The sequence below is a fragment of the Antrostomus carolinensis genome, unplaced genomic scaffold (genome assembly GCF_000700745.2).
Source record: "Antrostomus carolinensis isolate BGI_N321 unplaced genomic scaffold, ASM70074v2 scaffold49701, whole genome shotgun sequence".
NCBI classification, from domain to species: domain Eukaryota; kingdom Metazoa; phylum Chordata; class Aves; order Caprimulgiformes; family Caprimulgidae; genus Antrostomus; species Antrostomus carolinensis.
In genome coordinates, this window is record NW_010294515.1 from 3,072 (window position 1) to 25,136 (window position 22,065).

The 22,065-nt window shown below is 38.5% G+C and overlaps 1 protein-coding gene across 2 annotated transcripts; it reads left to right on the plus strand.

Annotated features, from left to right (window-relative positions):
• The first annotated feature begins 2,121 nt into the window (after positions 1-2,121).
• On the plus strand, positions 2,122-19,304 carry LOC104532419 (zinc finger X-chromosomal protein). Of its 2 annotated transcripts, XM_010177627.1 has the most exons (7): positions 2,122-2,211; positions 2,654-3,220; positions 12,220-12,369; positions 12,568-12,711; positions 12,816-12,950; positions 15,546-15,686; positions 17,176-19,304. In XM_010177627.1, exons 1-7 carry the CDS (start codon positions 2,151-2,153, stop codon positions 18,360-18,362), a joined length of 2,385 nt encoding a protein of 794 aa, XP_010175929.1. In that variant the 5' UTR covers positions 2,122-2,150; the 3' UTR covers positions 18,363-19,304. The 2 variants fall into 2 exon arrangements, with proteins under 2 accessions (XP_010175929.1, XP_028943214.1); XM_029087381.1 differs by lacking the exon at positions 12,816-12,950.
• Positions 19,305-22,065: the final 2,761 nt, after the last annotated feature.

The window sequence follows — 22,065 nt, forward strand, 5'->3', positions numbered from 1 at the left end:
TGGGCAGCGAGTGCTAGCTTCTTCTGTGTGTGTTGCCTGAGGAGGGAGGCAATTCATTTCCACCAACTCTTAATCCTCCCTGCCTCCTCCAGGAAAGAAAAATATCTCTGAATTGCTGATACAGTCTTGGGTACAGATTGATGAGCAGTGTGGCTTTGGGTGAGTGGTGGGAATGTGCTGTAGCATAAGCTGGAGAGGTGAAATGGGCGAGTGAGGAGGTAATGAACATAATACAGGGACAGGCACACAGGAAGTTGGAGAAGTGACAGAAGAAACTAAACACTGAAGACACCACAGAAAAGATAAGATGAGAAGGAAAGACTTTTGTAATAGATTGGCTAGGTGAATAGATGGAAGTAAACCGTTTGGGGTATGATTAATTCTTGCTTGAATAACTTTATGAAACTGTTACTCTGTTCTTGTTTCTGTGGCATGGCAGAAGTTGATTGTCATCAGTCAAGCTATGTCTTGTATCTGAGGCTGAGAAACCCTTTTCTTCCTTCTGCTCTTGATTCTGAAAAAAGCATCTGTGTGACGAGCTGTTCCTGTTAATAGGGAGTGCTTCTGACAAATGCTTGACAGTCAGAATAATTGTGAGGTGATTGATGTCCAGCTGGACACCACAATGATATGTTAGCACAGCTGCCTTAAAAATAGAGAGATCTTCCAACTGAACATCACACAAATATGGGACCTCTTGGAAAAATATTAGACTGCCGCTGCTTTTCTTCCAGTTCAATTTCTGGCTACATTTCTCCCTCAACTTGTAAAAAAATCCATTTTCTTATATATAAATTAGGTGATCAGCTGCAAAGAGTTGAGAAAAGTTGAGGTAGAAAAATGGTGAAGTCTAGAAAATACTTGCTACAGATAATGGTTGTAAGTTTGTGCTTTGGAGTAGTTAATTTTTTCTTTTGTATAGCAGTTTTCCCCCATCAAGACTTAATTAATGTCAATGTTAGTTGATGTAATTCAGAAAGGTTATGATTCTTGTGGAAACCTTGGGCAGAATCTTAATGTTTTCTCTAGGTCTTTTGTGAAAGTATCACAGGAATGGGGAGATTCTGCCTGTTACTGTGAAAAATGTTTGGAGGAAGGAGAATGGCATCTTCCACTTGTAGAGAAACACGAGCAGAAATGTGCAGCAACGTTCCGTTTCCTGGTTTGGCACTTGGGAAACTGGTTGGACTAAGTGCAAGGGAGTCATACAAGCTTATGTGGGATCCCATTGTACCCAACCAGGTTTGCCTGATCCTACTTACAACGCACATATGTAAGCAGCAAAATTTAGATTGCAGTTTCAGATTTTAGTAAGTATTTTAACTTTGTGGTCTTGTTTGGTTCTTCTGATAAGAAGACTGAAATCTTAAGTTGTTATTATGCATTGAAGAAATGTTAACATTCCATTCAAAGAAATTTGGTACAATATGACATTTGGTAATTTTTGAGAACTGGTGATATATTTTAATGCAAAAAGCAAATGGGGCAGGAGTTTTTAAAATATTCACACATTGAGGGTTTGAAAACATACAGTGTTGTGTTCTAGAAACAGTTTACATTGATGATTTCAATTCCTGAAGTGACATAAAAGTAACTTCCCCCTGACTGCCCAAATATGAACATAGGGGACATCGAAAGCAATGTGCATTTCAGATTATTAGCTGTCTACCTTTAACTTACCTTACTGAGCTTTGTTGATTTGACAGTGCTGTATTCCCCATCCAAAAAAGATTGGAGTGTGAATTTGTCTAGGCTTTGTCTTTTTTTGTCTTGTTTTGTTTTGTTTTTTTTCTCTTTGTAAGATTATAAGGAAATTATATTTTCATATCCCTTTATCAGCTGCGTCTGTTTGTGGAGCTGTGGGGTTTTAAGAAATGGACCTACAGTGAGTGCTGGAGCTCACACTCCTCTTACTCAGACCCTGGGTGTTTGGTGTTCTAGAGGAGTATTTCTGGAATCCCAAACAGGGATCCCCTGAGTGAAATCTGGTCCATCTTCAAGTCAAGAGGTTGTTAGCTGTTGACTTCCAGGCGCCCAAAATTTCTACTTTTCAGTGCACAGGCAGAGGCAACCTTCGTAGCATAATACAAGTTAAATAACTTCTGTTCTTTATCTTCTACAGACACTGTGACTGATGAGAGTTAAAGGCCATGGATGAAGATGGGCTTGAATTGCAGCCGCATGAGCCAAATGCATTTTTTGATCCAACAGGTCTGTCAGGAGACAATATGTAGATAAGAGTGTCCACGTTGGATGCTGTTGACTGTTGTGTATATTGTCTTTGTGCTGTATCAGTGCGTTGGTATAGAGTAGTCGCTTTCAAATTTTGGTTGTTTTTAGTATTCAGAGCAATATGAGTGAGCTGCTGTTCTGTCAAGAAATAGTTGTTTGGATATTGGGGGAGGGTCTAAAAATTGGTAACCTTTTCCAGGAGAGAAAATGTTTATCTTAGTCATGTTAGCACCTACTGAGGACTTGCTTTATCAGGTCCCCATGTATCTGCCTATCTTAATTGCTTATAGGCTGTTATGCCTCTTTTACTAAATTGCAGCTTAGTGTCAAAGTTGAAGTAAAATAGAAGTAATTTCAGCTGTTGACCACTTCACCTGAGTTAGTTTTACAATTTAACTGCTATTTTAATTCTGTTTTTCAGGAGCTGATGCAGGACATATGGATGGAGACCAGATTGTTGTGGAAGTACAGGAAACAGTATTTGTTTCAGATGTAGTCGACTCAGACATAACTGTGCATAATTTTGTTCCTGATGATCCAGATTCTGTAGTAATCCAAGATGTCATTGAGGATGTTGTTATCGAGGATGTTCAGTGCCCAGATATCATGGAGGAGCCAGATGTATCTGAAACTGTCATTATTCCTGAACAAGTGCTGGACACAGACGTAGCCGAAGAGGTTTCTTTGGCTCATTGCACTGTCCCAGATGATGTTTTAGCTTCTGACATAACAGCAGAAGCAATGTCTATACCAGAACATGTACTGACAAGCGAGTCAATGCATGTACCTGAAGTGGGACATGTAGAGCATGTAGTTCATGATAATGTTGAAGAAGCAGATATTGTCACCGATACTCTGGGAACAGATGTTGTTTCTGAAGAAGTGTTGGTGGCAGACTGTGCATCAGAGGCGGTGATCGACGCCAATGGAATCCCTGTGGAACATCAAGACGAGAAGGGCAACTGTGAAGATTACCTTATGATTTCCTGTAAGTGTCTGGGTAAAGCCATCAAAATTCTTACGATATGGGCCTGGGTGGTGCTTGAAATATCTGAGGGAGGGCTTACGACAGCGCCAGAACCAGATTTTCTGTATTATTTAATGAAATGCAGATCTCTCAAATGTACTGGAATGGGGATGTTTTTAGGAACATGTACCGGCTAAAAATTCTGGTGAAGCTAATGGAGAAAAATACAGTCAAATGCATGACTGGTTATAAATTATTTCTGTAGCATTTTACAGCATATGAAGAAAAGAGTAAGAATTCCAGGAAACTAAATGTCATATACTTAGTAAGAACTGAAAGAAAATAAATTTGACATTGTTTGAAAACGCGTGTATATGCAGGTTACTAAGATCACTGCCAAGACATTAAGAAAACAAAATTATTTAATGGAAAAGGGAAAGTAAAAAAACCCCTGTTTTTTTGGAAGTCCAAATAACAATTTGTTATCCTTGTCTTGTTTTTTGCTAAGTCCCCACCCCTTCCACCTCATTTATAGTTAGATACAAGCAACAATATGGTTTTCTTTGCTGTTAGAATGTGCTTTCTTCTCTTGATTAAGCAAAGGACAGAGGTATGCTGCTAACAAAAAGAGTAGCTGTTGCTGCTAGTAGCTGAGAAGCAACCGTGAATATCTTAATCTCCCTTAGGAACAGTGGCACAATCCATTTGAATCATAAAGTAGAGGGTGGAGAAAAACAGAGCATATCATCAGTGCTTTTTCTGCTGAGGATATCCATTTGTGCGAATGGGAGCTTGCTCTGTGTTACTTACTATGATGCTTACTCAGTGCAGCACCTAGAAACATCAGTGTCGCTGCTGAGCATTTCTTTGTTGTAGAAATAGAAAAGCTTTGTTAGGCTGGTTTGTTTAATTGCTGTTTCAGGCACTTCAGTTTTGTCTAGCATTAAATTACTCCATCGATGAGGCATACTTCATGCTCTGCTTCAGTTACCTTTTTTCTTTTTCTCTTTTTTCTTTTTCTCTTTTTTCTTTTTCTCTTTTTTCTTTTTCTCTTTTTTCTTTTTCTCTTTTTTCTTTTTCTCTTTCTTCTTTTTCTCTTTCTTCTTTTTCTCTTTCTTCTTTTTCTCTTTCTTCTTTTTCTCTTTCTTCTTTTTCTCTTTCTTCATTTTCTCTTTCTTCATTTTCTCTTTCTTCATTTTCTCTTTCTTCTTTTTCTCTTTCTTCATTTTCTCTTTCTTCTTTTTCTCTTTCTTCTTTTTCTCTTTCTTCTTTTTCTCTTTCTTCTTTTTCTCTTTCTTCTTTTTCTCTTTCTTCTTTTTCTCTTTTTTCCTTTTGAGACTTTTTTGAAATGTATAATAAGTAACTTTAGTTTTATATTCTGTACTTATGGATTTTAATATTGCTTCTCCTTACCTAGGATCACTGCATTTCTTAATTTATCATCTCTTGAGTTCCTTGAGTAACCTTGTGCAGCCATGTTTTGAGTTTATATGAGGTACAGTTAATTCTCTATTATCTGGGAAAACAATGATAATGCAAATGAGGTGAAATAGATCAGGGATACTAAGTAAATAGTATTTATCCAAAATAATAAATGCACTCTGTGCATTATGGTACAGGTATAACTTTCTGATTCTGGACCCGAGTTAGATCAAATGAAAGCAGCTAAAATGCTTCTGCCCCTGCAGCATAGTTAGGCAACAAAGTGGATAATCCATCTCTGGATAATGGAGGCCTGGCTGTGTAAAGGCTCTGGTGGTGACCCATACCTGTTCCCTATCCCTGGCTGTTGCTCTTTAAGATGCTGTTGCTCCTGCCACTCTGCTCACCCTTCCCCTGCAGCATGGGCAGCAGAGCGAGGCCTCTGGGGCTGCTGTCATAGGAACACTGCAAACCGTGTCTGTGTAAATTCAGGTGAGAGTTGCTGGTGGTTGAATGAGTTCAAAATGTCTTGGTAGATGCCATATTGCATGGTCTCTAAAATACCCACCCAGCTAGGAAGTCTTCTTAGATGCACCGGTCATCAACAGGTGGTAACTGGCAGGAAGCACAGGAATTTAATTGTTCAGTGGTGCTGGGATGTTCTCCATTTTTGGTCATTTATTTCTGCAGTTTCATGGTCTATTTGATATCAAATGCCTCTTGATAGTCTTGCAACGTACTTTGTTTAGATTCAGAATCTTAAATAAGCCAACATTTAAAACAGTCGTTATGCTGCAAAACATGCATCTTTTTTATTTGTGTTTAAAATGTTATGTTCTACAGTTCGTTTTAAAGGGAAGTTTGCTATTACCACCTACTGTGTTTAAAGCCTGCATAACAAGTTCTTCTGGTTGTGAAGTCAGCGTCTAGTGCTTTTCTGACAAGTAAAGACTATCTTGCTGACTGGTCTCTTCGTTGTATGGAAAACATTATTTGAATTAATTTCCTTATTTTATTTTTGCATCAGCATTATGTGTATTTATCGATCTGTTGACCGTCTCAGTTTTTCAGTTGAACTTAGTATTAGGTGCTTTTTAAAAGGTAGTAACATCAGCCTGTGTTTTGATTCCACGTCCTAACCTGTAAATTTGTGCTTGATTCTGGCAGAGCTCCCTGAACTGCTGCGGCAGATGTTGGACTGGAATTTTGTCTGCCATTACAGTAGCCAAATGCAGCTGCTTCCCGGATCTGGGAGCCAGGCTGCGTTCTTCAGGGTGCTTTTGCCTTCTTTTATCTAGTCACTTGCAAAGCAGGGGGATGACACTTTGTCTTCTTTCTGTTGTAGGTTTCTCAGTCTGTATTCTTCAATGCAGGTTACTGGCAAAATCTTCTTGCTATTTTCTTCCTATCTTGTGGCTCTCTTTAAGTGTTTTTATTTTTGTTCCTAATGAACTGAGTCTACGTAGATTTTCTTAAAATAAAGATGATTTTCTCAGCTTTATCCTGAAAATACCTCTTTTGAAATGACTAATCTCTGTGTACTTTTCTTAATGTCGTGTCTCTTCTTTCTGTCTTGTTTTCAGAATGGTTTGTCTTCTCAAAGAGTACAGTCCCTGTGGGTTTAATTCTGTGACTTTGCTTCAATAAACTCAATATTTTAATATTTCTTTTCCCATTTAGATTTAATTTAGCTTCTGCATCAGTACGCCTTTGGGTTGGTTTTTTTTTTTTTTTCATTTCCAAGATAATGTTTCTTGGCACAGCTTATATTATCATTTATCTTTTGATGTACTCACCTTTTTTCTTGAAGGTCTTTGCCTTCAAGCTTCATTTTTGGTCCATGGTAGATTTGGAACAGAGCAGAATCAGATACTCATTCAGCAAAGAATGCAAACTGCTACTGGCTAGTAGCTTGAGAAGGATTCAAGGAGGTTTGATAAATCAGGGTTGTTTTTTTTTTTCACATGTGCCATAAAAAGCCAGTTCATGGGTTTGGTTAGAAAAGGATAGATTGTGTTCTGGCTCACACTGGTGCCGATTGTTTGGTAGCAAATTTTAAGGCTTGGAAAATCGTTTCTCCGTAAGTGAAACAATAATGGTGAGATCAGCTAGTGTTTGTCAAAACAACAACAACAAACCGCCAGCATTTACTAACCAAAGGAAGCAGTGCCTTACACCTGGCCTTAAGATGGAAATTAATATTTTTGCTTGTCTGATTTTATTCGATTTGTCAAAGAAAGACACATCCTCTGGCACAGAATTGTTCCCTAGGACAAAAAGTTGTGCTCTGATACACTCGTATTTAATTGCAGTAAAAATGGTGAGGCACAAAGGCGGTTTGACATGGGCAGTCTGGAGAGAGGGAAGGGTAACCTCACAAAGTTCAAGCTGCAGTTTTGGGAAGTTCTGTGAAGTTTGTGAATGCAGGGGCTATGTTATGTCCGTCCATATCCTTACTTTACTCAGAGTTAGACATGTCTTTTGTTTGTTGTATCCGAATTTACGCTCCATTACAGGAGTCAGAAGCCAGGGTACTCAAAGGGAGAGAAAGATCATTGCATCTTTTCATATGTCTGGGTGAAACCTGTCTTTTCTCATCCTTCCTGGGTGTTCCAGTTGGAAGCAATGGATCTGATCAACAAAGCCATAAAGGTCACGCCTTCATTAGGGCCATCCAGTAGACTTCTAGTCAAGAAGACAAAATCCTTTTATTTACTTTTTTAGCATAAATAAGTCAGTCCTTCTTTTTCCTTTTTACCCCCCCTTTCTGTGGGGTAGAGCTTGCTGCCCTGCTTCTGCCTGACCACTGGAATGTCACCAAGGATTGTTGCAGCTGAGGCTGCTCAGGAGGTCACTGTGGGAGGTGAGGGAGATGGGAGTTTGGTTGGGTGGAGTAATCCATCAGAGCTTGGTCTGGTTTGTGTGCTGAGGGGAGCAGGATGAGGACAAGTGCTAGATACCAGTCGCATAGAGTATATACTGTTGCTCATGTGTAATGGCAGTGGCATTAAAATCAAAACAGAACAGGTTTCTGTTTTCTCAGAGGTTAGGAAACCTGCTTTGCCATTTTAAGAAGTAACTGGATGGTAAAAATAACTTCCTTCAGTGGACTAGGAATTCTCTGCTATCAAGTGAAGTAAAAGTTAAAATGTTTGTATCATAGATAACTGAACAAAGTCTGTCTGCGGAATACAGCATGTTTTTAATCTATTTTAGACAAAACAGAATAGTTAGCAGTGGCCTTTTTAATTAAGAAAGGTTAAATAGGGTTTATTTTGTAAGCAGGCAAGTTATCTCAATTAAGCATTTTTTTCAGCAGCAAAGAGAATCATTTGGGAACATAAAGGCTGCCAAAATAGATTATACTTATCTAATTGCTCTGAAGTCAGATTTTAAGATGTTAAACTGGTGTAGAGACAGATTTTTTCTTAGAATATTTGTGATAATTGTTTCAGTGTGTTATTTAGCAATGAGAAGTGCGTACCTGAGAAAGATGGAAGGTTTCTTAGTGCTTAAGTGAATTTTGTCCTTCACAGTCCTTTTATTTTCCTTATTTAATCCCAGATAAATGAAAAATGGTAAGAAAGAATAAATGTAAAAGCTTATGGAAACCATTAAAACATAAAAACAGTTAGAGATACTTGCATTTTTCTAGTTAGGAGTGAAAGACTGCAAGGCTCTGAAGTCTGTATCTGCCAATCTATTAAATACTGGATATAAAAAAAACTAAAAACAACTTGGGGAAGGTGTATGTGTTGTGGTTAAACAAGAGATGTGCCATTTAAGCAACTGCAGGATGCGGGATCTTGGCCTAGCATGTATGCTCCTGTATGGAGAAACTGGCCTTGGCTGGATTTTAAATGTTGTTTCTGTTATCATTGCACAGTAACTTGTTTCTATCCCAAAAATGTCACTGGATGTATTTTAGTAGGAGGGTAAAGACACAGGAGATAATTAGTAGTTGGACATTACAGTTTATGACGTTATATGATTTTTTTTGTTGTTGTTAGATGTAACATTTTGGAGGGGACAAATGCTGTCATCTTAACAGAACACACATGAAACAAGCAATCTGTTGTTAATGTTGCCTGCATATTTTTTATTTGCTTTTCATTCTTTTTTAATTTCTTGGTCTCTTTTTGTTTATTTCCTTGTAATATAAATGATAACTAGGCAGGCTTTAAATATGCTACATCTTCCATGTTGTGTGACACTTTGCTCATCTGTTTGTGCTTTTAATAAAAATTCAAGCATCACCTTTATATGGAAGCAATAACTGTGATGCTGGAGAAGCTTGTACTCTTTTTAGGTGTTACTGACAGCTCATGGGGTGTAAAGAGCAGGCTCCTCTAATCAGTGAAGTCTGTGAAGAATGTCAGCAAACTGACCACAAAATGCATTCTTGCAGTTTACATAAAATGTTATGTCTAACAATTTTAATCTTTTTATTTTTTTTTTTAACTTGAAAAATTAGTCTCTGAATCCACTTATTTGCTGAAGTAAAGGTACTAGCTAGTACAGGGAAAAAAATCATATATTTAAAGTTTTTAGTGTTCAGTTAAATCTAATGAAATGGAGGCACAGAGTATGACAGTGTTGGAATAATACTAGTCTGAACTTTTTTCTAGCATGTGACTTGTTTAATAACTGCCCAGTGTCCCTACTTGAAAGGAAGTGGTCTCTTCCAAGCTTAACAAATACTTTAAGTACTTTTGGGTTGTTTGTTTTGGTTTTTTTTTTTAAATATAATTTTGAAGAGGAACAATGTGAGAGGAGATCAGTCATGCATGGTGCTAGTGGGATCTCTTGATAGGCTGTGAATTCAAATGAAAAATTCAAACATCAGAATTCCGACTGCAAACATTGATCAGTCAGGTATTTATGAATATCGTTTTCTCTGATTGTGAGACTGAGATTTGTGGAGAATGCAGAAAAAAAGGAAAAGTGTTGAATAGAAATCAGATTTCATAAATGCTGCCAGAGCATCAATGAATCAATGAAAGATAAATGCTTATGTGGCCATAGGACAAGATACCATGGAAATGGTGTTCTGTGTGATAGATAACCATTCTCTTTCACCTCATTTATCTTGCACCCTACTTTTCTTCCTGTTACCTGTTTGCTGCTGTATTGCAAATACTGTTACTTTTCAAGCACTTGCGGACTTCTAATTTTTCAAGTATTTTCACACCTGTAAAGGGTGAAACTTTTTCCTTTTGGATGAGAAAAGTTGGCCTAATATTCCTACACAGTTTAATGGAGCTGTTGAAAAATATTTAAGCCAGTTGTTACATTTTGAAAATATAGAGGGAAATCGGGGATAAACAAACTCTAACTTGTATAACATTTTTTTAAATCATGTTGTTTAAAAGATGACTTTGAACCTTGGAGAACTTATTTCAAGGAGTAAATGGAGCATATTTTTAAGATCTACAGTTCTTCTGTTGTGTTAATGTTATCACTGTATACTTCCATATACTGTCTCGGTTGAAAGCAACAAGCCTGTTTCGCATTGGTGCACGTAGATTTGTTTTCTCTTTGATTGCTTCAACTGTAATTTTCCTTCCTTGAGTATGTTCCAGCATCAGTTGAGCTTGGTGGCAGACTTCCTCTTTGGCTTCAGCAGCGTAAAATCAGTCTACGCTGATCTGAAAGGCTTCCAAGTACACGTGCATGACACTGGAAAGAGCCAAGCTAAAATGAGAACAACTCCATAAATCTAGTGTAGGAACGAAAGCAACTTTTCTTTTTGTCAGAGTTCCAGTGATGTTTTGTGTTTCAGGCTTATGCCAAAGAATTTATTGAAGTCTGCTCAATAACTGAGTATATGTACTGTGGAGCTGTGTTGTTAACATCACTCAAAAGAACATGTTAAGATTTTTACTTTTGAAATGCTTTGGAGTTTCAGCTGTAAGATGTTATGTTGTCCCATGACACAAAATCATTTTTCAAACATTGTACTGCTTGAAACCTCCTGTACAGTGGCCATTGATCATGAACTTGGCGTAAGAGTATTTAATGTTTTTTTTACTGCTCTTCTGTCGAGGAGAAAGACTAATTTATTTTAGTGCTTCATAATCTAATGTTATTCATATTTCTTTGTGAATAATGGTGCCCGATTGAGAAATTGTACTTAAATACAGCTCTGTTTGATACATGAGACAGAACATGTGCTCTATGTAATTTAAATGCTAATTTATTGACTTCATGGCAGGAAGATAATAGTAATAATGTTTTGAGCTTTTTTTTTTTAAAAAAAAGTAGATCTTAAAGTAAATGGAAGAGTTGCTGTTACTGAGTAGTGAAGCTATGATTTAGTTATGAGGGTAGTTTAATGAGTGCCAGTAAAATAAGCATACTTTATTAAGTATTTTGCATGTGCTAGGCATGGTAGTTAAAAATTCCACAGCAGTTACAAGACAGTTCTTACAGTTCCTTTAGTTTAAATTTCATGTCTTCTTGTCATTAATTGAAGTTACGTGTGGCTCTGAGGGAGCCACATCAGCCTCCAAAAGTGACTTTGTGAACAATAAAGTCACAAATTACAAAAGTATGCAATCATGTTAAGAATTCTTAAGACACTCAAAATTCTGGGGCTTCTGAAATGGGGACATTCTCTGAAGGCCTCAGGATGCTGGATTTGATTTTTGTGAACACATATTTAGCATTTTTTGCTTGAAAACCCACGCTTGGGAAAGTGAGATGGGGGCGGGGGGGCGTGCGGTTGTGCCTATGTAGAGTGTGTCTTGAAAATCAGAAGTATGTTCCTCACAAAGCTGGCTGTTAGCCATCTTTATGTGGGAGGCCTGGGCAAGTTGTGGCAATTCAAACTGAAGCATGGTGTTAGTGCACTTCTGAAAGGAAGATAAAAAAAATGAAATTATACTAAAGGGAGTATGTAGGACTACAGCATAAAATCCAGTACAAGTCCCTTTTAGTACAGGCACCACGAGCAATCAGCTGAATAGGCTCACCAGTGCTGTAGCATCTGAGCAGCACTTGGACACTATGCTCCATCCCTCAGCTGCTGAGTGGATGAGAAAAGTGGAGGTTTTTCTTCCTGTAGTTTTCATTTAGATTTCCTCTCCAGTCAGCTGAAGAAGCATCAATAACTGCTTTGCAAGGGACTAGGTCTGACTGGCAGCAACAGTGCTGCTTGCATTGGAGACAGGGTTGAGCAACAGATAATGCTTTTGAAAAAAACAGTTCATAGCTTATTACTTGTGCAGGAGAAAGCAGTTAAAACTGAGAATAAGTGAAATTATGCCACAGAGTAAGTACCAACATGCAGTTTCTTCCTACCATCACCTTACTGCAGATCATTACTTCCCTATCAGTACTGCTTGGTGTGGTGCTCATGCTTCTAGTTACATCACTGCAGCACTCTTGCAGTTCCCCCTTAACTAGAAGATACGGCTCAAATTTATTTCTGTGTTTATTGTCGATGTTTTCAAGGATATGAAAAAAATATTTATGGGTAGGTTCTTTATCACAATGTAATCTTAAACTGCTTCCAAATTTGAGTAATAAAGTAATAAAGTCTTTCATCTCTGTCTGTCTGTATATGACTGGATAATTGTAATAACTTGTTTTTGTAGTGGATGATGCTGGTAAGATAGAACATGAAGGTTCTGCTGAAATGACCATGGAAGCAGAGTCAGAAAGTGGCTCTTGTAAAGTGGATGGCATTTGTCCAGAAGTCATCAAGGTCTATATATTCAAAGCAGATCCTGGAGAAGATGATTTAGGTAAAATGCGCTCATTTTAGAATACTCCAACCTGACATTTGAAATTTTGCATAATTAGAGACTGTGGTTTCTCTCAGGTCATCTGTAAAGAGCTGTGGGTCTAATGATAAAGAGTTATAAACTTTCAGTTTTCTGTGGTTCAGCGTAGAATATGAACAAACTGTATTTAAATTATTTTGCTCTGGTCTTCCTAATTAGGTGGCACAGTAGACATTGTGGAGAGCGAGCCAGAGAATGACCATGCAGTTGGATTACTTGATCAAAATAGCAGTATTCGTATTCCAAGGGAGAAGATGGTTTACATGACTGTAAATGATTCTCAGCACGAAGATGAAGACTTAAGTAAGTAGGTGGCTTTCGTTTGGGAACAGGGATTTTCACTTTCAACAGTGCAGTGTTCCTATTAATTTTTTCTTGGTTTTTTTTTGTTTTTTTTTTTCTCTTAGATGTTGCAGAAATAGCTGATGAGGTTTATATGGAAGTGATTGTAGGAGAGGAAGATGCAGCAGTGGCCCATGAACAGCAAATTGATGACACTGAAATTAAAACTTTCATGCCCATAGCTTGGGCAGCAGCTTATGGTAGGTAATACTCAAAGAATTCTTCCTGGTGACACTGTGTATAGCAAGATTGGTTTTTGGAGGGTAGTGGAGTATGTGTGCTTTTGTGTTTGTTTTTCAAGTTTTAGTTTAAGAGTGGTTTCATGACATGAGCCTTTTATGAGCCTTAGAAGAAGAGAGAAGCTGTAAGGCTGGCTTCTTATTCCTATTTTAACAGGCATTTTCTTTCATATTTTCATGATATGGAAGGGGAAGTACACGAGCTTTCAGCTGAAAAATTGCATCTCAAATAGGTCTGTCCTTCACAGTTTTAGGACACACTAAGAGCTGGCTTGGGAATAGAACTGAGTATTTTTATTCTGGAGCTAAAAAAAAAAAGCAGCAGATGGGAATATGTAGCAGTGTAACAGTGAAGAGCAACACTGACCTCTCACTCCATTTACAGAATCACAGAATTGCCGAGTTTGGAAAAGACCTTTAAGATTCAAATGGTTTCTAGAAGGAACATATAAATAAATGATTTCACTAATGGAAATAATTAAATTATTAACAAAAAATAAGCTGGAGAGAGACATCTTAAAATTATAGCAGACCCTTGACAGTATTTCCAGCATGCAGAACCACGTTCCTTGAGCATTAGTATCTGAGCACCAACTGGTGCACAGACTGATGTCCAAAACTTAGGTAAGCTGGTAGACCAAAATCTCATCTTAGAATTGTTTCCATATTGCCCAGTTCTCCTTCAAAACGTACTTTTGAGTAAACAAAGCAGAAGCAGTAGTGGAGTAGAGGACAAAACTTGGGTTGTGCATCTGCATGATATGGATTGCGGTGATGGTGCCAGCAAACAAATGGCAGGGAAGTGCTGAGAATACGATGGGGGCTGGAATCACAGACGTAAGTCAAGGGAGGGCAAGATTTCAGGGAGCGGCCTGTGTTAAAAGTTGTTTAGGAGATGGTTGGTAGCACACCCAGAGGCTTATCTTTGGCGATATACTGGTGAGCACAGTTTCAGTGGAGAGGAAAGGACAGAAGCCAGGTTGAGTGGGAATTAAAAATGAAATTAAGTGAACTCAAAACAGCAGTTGTAGACTGAACACTCAGTGATTTTGGAGGAGGAGAAAATTGAGCAGAGTCTGTTAAGAACAGAGAGATGGAATTGAAAGGAGAGTTTAAGAATGTGGGAAACAGTGGAGTCACTGCACTGTCAGCAGTAAGCAACCTAACATGCAAGGCAATAAGTGGCAGGGAAGGGAAGAGAGCATGAAGGTGTGAAAATGGCAGAGGTTCTGTCATCTGCGCTTCTCGGAACTTTTCTCCAATTAAAGAGGGTTTAAGAGCTGATAACTTTGGCATCTTAAAATGTTAAGTTTGTTTTGTTGCTGCATTGTAGCAAAGCACAGTCCCACTGTGTTTTACATTCCAGAAAGGTTTTGCAGTCTTGTTCTGGTATTAGAATGTGTTTGGGGCCCATTTTGTGTTGTACTCTAGAAAGACTCTTCATGCACCTGTTGCAAACTTTCTACATGTAAGATGTGAGATGGGTTTTCGTTACCAACATTTGTCACTTGCCATGTTTGCTGTGCAACACTTGAGCCAGTGTATAGATCAGAATCCTCAGGCTCTGCACACGCCTGTTCCTCGCACTGAGTCTTCTTATATTAGTCATGAATATTCATTCTCAGCACTCTACAGAGGGAACAGCTATTGAGCATCTTGCACTTTCTTCCCCTTCAATCTTCTTGTACTATTTGTGTGCTTTGCTTTCACTAGGAACTGTTACCTTCTGTTGATTCAAGTAAATACTTAACCACAAAAGTTATTATTGACATTTACTTAATGCCCTTATATCACTGATGTTAAGCTGATTGCAAATAAATACTTTCTTGAATATATGGATATATTTACTTGTAATTTTCATGTTTGTTTTATATCCAGTGATACCATTTGTGTATTTAACACGGAGCTCTGTGAGGCAAAGATTGTTTCCTTCTTTCTATTATACAATACTGAGCAGGCTTTTTGTTCCCAGTAGAAAGAATTTGTAAGTGTTAAACCATCAGGTGTGCAAATAGTAAGTAGAGTACTTTGTGTGCAAGTTTATGGGCTGTTTAGAATGATTCATTGATCACAGTTCCAGTTCTGAAACTTGGTGTGTGAGAAACTTCAGTCAGGTTAATTCAGATGTCCAGAAGTGAATGGGAGCTCACACATGAATGTATTTCAGGACTGAGAAGAAAATGGGGCGCAGTAAATATTGTGACATGCTATTGTTTATTGATGTTAAACATTTGGGGCATAATTAGCAATCAAAGAAATGCAAAAAATACTGCATTTAAAGGAGAACTCCCTGTGAAATGGAAAACTATTAATTCCCGTAAATTGGGTACTCTTGTACAATCAGTTTAGCAAAGACAGTGCTTCCAGGTTCATAATACCAAACACAATTTTTAAGTTAAATACAGAGAAGTTTTGCAGCTCATCCTGTATGTTACTAAGATTTTATTAAATGTCCAGATAATAGTTGATCATTTATTTTATTACCATTGTAGAGTTTGTTGCTCAAATAATCTATAGAGTGATGACAGTAGGTAACTTTTTAACTTACCTTGTTAGGTAATAATAACGATGGCATTGAAAGTCGGAATGGCACTGCAAGTGCTCTTTTGCACATAGATGAGTCAGCTGGACTTGGGAGACTGGCCAAGCAGAAACCAAAGAAAAAAAGGAGACCTGAGTCTAGGCAATATCAAACAGGTGAGTATCTGGTGGCTGGCTGCACTCTGATTACTCCAAGCACTTATCCATAAACAGATAAGCTTTACTGGTAGGATGTGCACTCTCTTGTAAAAAACTGCAATTATTTGGGGAATTACTTTGTTGACAACACTTTTACATCTTAAATGAGCACATATTTTATTGTAAAGTTTTTAAATACATAAGTGGTTTGGTTTGTGGGGGTTGTTTTAAAGGCAGCCATTTCTGGCACAGGATAAAAATCAGTATTGTAGCAAAAGGTTAAAAACCTATATACTTAACTAGCCACACCAATTTTAATGTTTTGTTTAACTTTTTTAAAGATTATGTTAGATAACCAGTGTTCTGTAATAGGACTTTGTAAAAACCTTTTGTGTTGTTATTGAAAATATACAGAACAATACATTTCACTGCGTCAACTCAGTAAGTAACTGGAAAAGCTGAACTTTATATGTTACAGTAGGTAGAGTAACTTCTATACCCTTTTCTGTTTTAATTGTGAAATAAATTGTCTTGATGTTCATGCCAGTGTTTTCAGTTGCATCTGTAAGAACAGGTGTGCTGTTTTGGCATTATTTGCTTTCTGCTGTTACTGTGTTACGGCCCGAATGATGTGTTTGGTCTGATAAAGTTGAAAAAGCAAATGACTGTTTTCTTTGGTAGCCTTGCCTTAAATGATACTAAAAGTTCCTTTCCAAATTGTGACTTCACTGTAGGAGTTCTGTTTTATCTAGCACTGAATTAGTAAACCAGGCAAATTTTAAAGTTTGCTTTTTCTGTTTCCAGCAACCTAGTCAGTTCTTCTTCTTAAACATTTTTGGAAAAGAGAGCTTTTTAGCATGCCTAGACAAATTCAGGGTAAACAAATCAGGCTGATGGATGAGTGCAAATGAGTTCCAAAGGTTTGAGGTGTCTGTATGTGAAATGTGTTCTCATTGATTCCTGCTTGATACCTCTTCAGATTGTAACTGTGACAGATGGCACAAGAAGGAGGTGTTAGTTTGGGGACATGTGAATTGTAGTCAGCGTGAGGTGATCAAACTGACAGATTAAACTTTATCTACAGATTCGTGGAAAGTCAAAGAAGATCATGTGCTGTGCTTACTATGTAATACTCAGTTTAACAAGTTGGCTGCTGTTCTCTGCACCAGCATCGGTTTCTGCATGTAGTTAATGTGTCAAGTCGGTCAGAATTCTTCAAAGTAGAATTATTTGAGGTGAAGAACAGCTGGGTGATGCTTTGGTTGTCTCCATCAAAAAGCAGTATTTCCTTTCTCCTGATGATAATAACGATGAACGAAAGTAGTAATTCCCTCCGTTTCTTCTACCTAACCCAGTAACAAGCTTGTGCATTATATAGTGTAGCGTATGTGTCTGACTCTGATCTTAATTAACAATTCAGCTTATTGCTAAGGTTGAAATATGACATTTATTGAAGCGTAATATTGTTGCACAGTATTGATGAAGGGTTTTTTCTTGTTTTTTTCAGCAATAATCATTGGCCCTGATGGTCATCCGTTGACAGTCTACCCCTGCATGATTTGTGGAAAGAAATTTAAATCCAGAGGTTTCTTGAAAAGGCACATGAAAAACCACCCGGAGCACCTTCTTACTAAGAAGAAATACAGATGCACAGACTGTGATTACACTACAAATAAAAAAATAAGTTTACATAACCACTTGGAGAGTCATAAGCTGACCAACAAAACAGAAAAGCTTATCGAGTGCGATGAATGTGGGAAAAGCTTCTCTCATGCAGGAACTTTATTTACTCACAAAATGGTGCACAGGGACAAAGGAGTTAGTAAAATGCACAAGTGCAAATTCTGCGATTATGAGACAGCAGAACAAGGATTACTGAGTCACCACCTTTTAGCTGTCCACAGCAAGAACTTTCCTCATATTTGCGTGGAGTGTGGCAAAGGATTTCGCCATCCGTCGGAGCTCAAGAAGCACATGCGCATCCACACTGGTGAGAAGCCGTACCAGTGCCAATATTGTGAATACCGATCCGCCGACTCTTCCAACTTGAAAACCCACGTAAAGACTAAACACAGCAAGGAAAAGCCACTCAAGTGCGATATTTGTTTCCGGACTTTTGCAGATACCAAAGAGCTACAGCAGCACACGCTTATGCATCAAGAAAGTAAAACACATCAGTGTTTGCATTGTGACCATAAGAGCTCGAACTCGAGCGATCTGAAGCGACACATCATTTCAGTCCACACGAAAGACTATCCTCATAAGTGCGATATGTGCGATAAAGGCTTTCACAGGCCTTCGGAACTGAAAAAACACGTGGCGGCTCACAAGGGTAAAAAATTGCACCAGTGCAGACATTGTGACTTTAAGATTGCAGATCCCTTCATCCTGAGTCGCCACATACTCTCAGTTCACACAAAGGATCTTCCGTTCAGGTGCAAGAGATGTAGAAAGGGCTTTAGGCAGCAAAACGAGCTGAAAAAACACATGAAAACACACAGTGGCAGGAAAGTTTATCAATGTGAGTACTGTGAGTATAGCACTACAGATGCCTCAGGCTTCAAACGGCATGTTATTTCCATTCATACAAAAGACTACCCTCACCGTTGTGAGTATTGCAAGAAAGGTTTCCGGCGGCCTTCAGAGAAGAACCAGCACATTATGCGGCATCATAAAGATGTTGGGCTGCCTTAAAGTCTCTTTCACAGACTTATGGCTGGAATTATAAAGGAATTTTGCCTTTCAGGCAGTTAGCTTATTTTAAAGCCAATCACCTGCGATCACACACACACAAAAAAAAAACCAACAAAAAAAACATACTGTGCATTTGATTTGTTGCTGTATAAAAATAGGATTATTGCTTCTAGTTGACTTTTATACTTTTTGTTCAATAGCGTGTTCTGAATTCTATTCAGTTTGTTTAATAAATGAAGAAAAGATGGCAACAATAAAGTTGCATTTACTAAAGTAAACCCTGTCTCTTACTGAATTTTTCAACCGTAATAGTTTATTTAAGTATATTTATCTTACTGACCTCGTTGATACTCACAGTGTCCATGTTAATGCAGTTTTGTTGTGAATTTTAAAAATATGAAATTTCTCTTGCTAAAATTGTCAGAGGTGTGTATACAATGGGGAATTGTGATGTTGAAGATAAAGTCACTAGGGCCCACCTGATTGTCTTGTTTTGACTATACAGACTGTGGCAGGTTAACTGTTGTCCATTTGAGGAGTTACACATCTGACTTTATGGCGGAAGATTATTATGCGTTTTAATTCAGGTTTCAGAGAGAAAAAATTTTTAAAAAATTGTTTGGGGCATTTGTTATCTTTCTTTGGCAAATTTTAAAGTGTGCTCAAATATTATGTTTATTGTTCTGTGCTTCTTTGTCTTTGGAAGGTTTTGTGTGTTACAAATGAATTGGGTTGGGGTTTTTTTTTCCAATTTACTGCTGTCTTAATGTTGGAAATGTGAAAAACTTGTTCTATTTGCAGAGTTAATAGATCACAACTGTCTGTACGTGCCGGTAAACGTACCTCAGACTTAATGCTTTTATGTATGTTAGTATTTCTTTGAAAGAACAGTTTGTGGTTCAAAGTCACATTTTTATTGTCAGTTGTTTTAGAATAAAATTTAAGACCAAGAGGTGCCTCGATTTTGGAAACAAGATATATACAGTGAGAGCTTCAGTGGGGGATGGAGTGGAGCAGATGCATTCAGAAGGAGTAGAGTTGTTTTAATGTAGATATCCTTAATAAGAAAAGTAAGTTATGGTAGTAACAGAACTGTTTCTAAATGGAATGTTTTTCCTGAGCCATTAGCAGCTGTGTTAAGCTGCTGTTTATTAATTAGTATAGTATCCAGAATTAACCCAGTTCTTTTAATCTGTTTATAAACAGCTGGGAGAACATTACAATTATTATACACAATTTTGCCACCTGAAGACTATTATAAAATAGCGCCATCTCGTTTGCTAATTGCAGCGTAAATGTACAGGGCGGGAGGTCACGTACCTTAACAACAACTACATAACCAAAACCCCCAAACCATTCAGTTACATGCCAGATGTTAGGACCCGGCCCTGCTCCCCTTGCTCAGGTTCCCACCAAAGCCCCTGGCTGACCATGGATGGCAGAATTTGGACCCCGCTGCCTGCCAGCTTAGGGTAGATTTGTAACCCACAATTCGCTAGCGGAAAGGGTTCGGAGCCTGGCCCAGCACTGGCTCTTGTTTCTAGGCAGGCAAACTTCCTCTTGAAATCAAACCGGCGTTTCAGTGACGATTTCAGGTTTGGGGTGATAAAGGGACAGAGGTTTCCTTTCAGATGTGCATCTTCTGAGCCTTTTGTATTCTGTTTTGTTACCGAGCCCTGCTCCTACTGCTCAGCCCTTCTGTAAGCCGAAATACTTGTGTTTAATTTGCAGTTTCAGGAGAGTCGAATGCCATGTCACTACTCTTACTGTGTAATGTCTTTTTCTTTTGATGCCTGCTTGACAGTGCCCCCAGACTTGCCCAACAACGTGCTCTTGTATAACACTGCTACTACCGGGCCGTGAACCTTTAGCGTGTAATACCTAGGTGTGCTGCACTGTGCCTTCCTTGAAATCCCCGGTGAATCAGCCCGTGGGTTTCCTCCACGGCCGTAGCTGTCTGTCTGTTGCCTACTGATTGCCAAATCAGATGCAGTAAAACCCAGTAGAGGTTTGCCATTTGCGTCTTGCAGAGTGTACCCTCCCGCAACTCCCTCCCCCCCACACACCCTTCTTTATGTTCAAGCATTTTCTAACTGGAAACCTGAAAAGTGTACAAAATCTGCATAAATTCCCATAGCGTTGCCCAGGAGTTTAGCCATTTTGAACTTTATTTTTTTAAATAAGCTGAAAGACAAAGAACACAATTTTACACATTTTCTTTCTCTTAAGTAGCCTGGAATCATACACACTTTTTTTTTTTTTTAAAGCACAATGTTGAAACTTTTTTTTTAATAAGGGTTTGGTCAAGTGGATTTTGTAAAATGTATTTGTCTGTATAAAGAGAAAATGAAATTATAGTTATTGTTAATGTACTGACATTAGTTACAGGTTAGTTTTAATTCTTAAATAATTTGCTTAGCAAATGCTATAAAATGGATGTTTCAGTTTAATGTTTAAAAAAGGTACAGATTTTTACAAGGACATAATATAAATTATTGTTCTGTAGAAAATACCCTGTTAAATATTGTATACGTCCTTCCCTCTGTACACTTTGTAAAAAAGACAAAGGAAAAAAAACAAAATACATAGAATCATATAGGGATGTGTGACATTATTGTAATTGTGTACTTGATAATAACGTGAAAAAATAAAATTCAAAATATTTTCCTGTTAATCAACGTTTAGTCTATTTGATGCCAGTACCGAGACCAAGCGTTGTTCTGAGGGACATGGTCATCTCGAACTCTAATGCACTTATTTTTCTGCTCCCCGCTTTTCAGCTCACTGTGTGTAGTACTGGGGTGCGGGCGATTCGACCCCTCATTTGGTTGAAACGTGCCTTTAGGAGAAAGTCTGCAAAAGTGAAAGGCAGGGATGGCAGGTCTTCAAAATCATAGAATCATAGAATGGTTTGGATTGGAAGGGACCTCAAAGATCATCTAGTTCCAACCCCCCTGCCATCAGCAGGGACACCTTCCGCTAGATCAGGTTGCTCAAAGCCTCATCCAGACTGGTCTTAAACACTTCCAGGGAGGGGGCATCCACAGCTTCCTTGGGCAACCTGTTCCAGTGTCTGACCACCCTCACAGTAAAGAACTTTTTCCTAATATCTAATCTGAACCTACCCTCTTTCAGCTTAAACCCATTTCTCCTTGTTTTGTCATTAGTTGTCCTTATGAAAAGTCCCTCCCCAGCTTTCTTGTAGGCCCCCTTCAGGTACTGGAAGGCCGCTATGAGATCTCCCCGGAGCCTTCTCTTTTTCAGGCTGAACAACCCCAGCTCTTTCAGCCTGTCTTCATAGGAGAGGTGCTCCAGCCTCGGATCATCCTGGTGGCCCTTCTCTGGACTAGTTCTAACTGGTCCATGTCTCTCGTGTTGGGGGCTCCAGAACTGGACACAGTACTCCAGGTGGGGCCTTACAAGAGTGGAGTAGAGGGGCAGAATCACCTCCCTCGACCTGCTGGACACACTTCTCTTGATGCCTGTTCTTATATTAAATGCCTGTTCTTATATTAAAGGGATCATGTCTGTTAAACTTCTTACAATGCCTTAATGTTTTCCAGCGAGGTGGTTACCCAAGTGCTACGACACAGTCCCAAAAAGGGCCCCCCCGTCCCTGGAGTCCAATGAGGTCTCTGCTGCTGTCCTCGATGAGTGCCGTGTGTTTCCTGGTGCGGCGGGGCTGGCTCCCTTCCCCCCCCAC

Bases quoted from the DNA above. Each gene is read 5' to 3' on its own strand.
- LOC104532419 (XM_010177627.1), top strand. From the start codon at position 2,151: ATGGATGAAGATGGGCTTGAATTGCAGCCGCATGAGCCAAATGCATTT. The intron at 2,212-2,653 runs GTCTGTCAGGAG...TCTGTTTTTCAG, and splicing joins TGCATTTTTTGATCCAACAG to GAGCTGATGCAGGACATATG. The intron at 12,951-15,545 runs GTAGGTAATACT...TTACCTTGTTAG, and splicing joins AGCTTGGGCAGCAGCTTATG to GTAATAATAACGATGGCATT.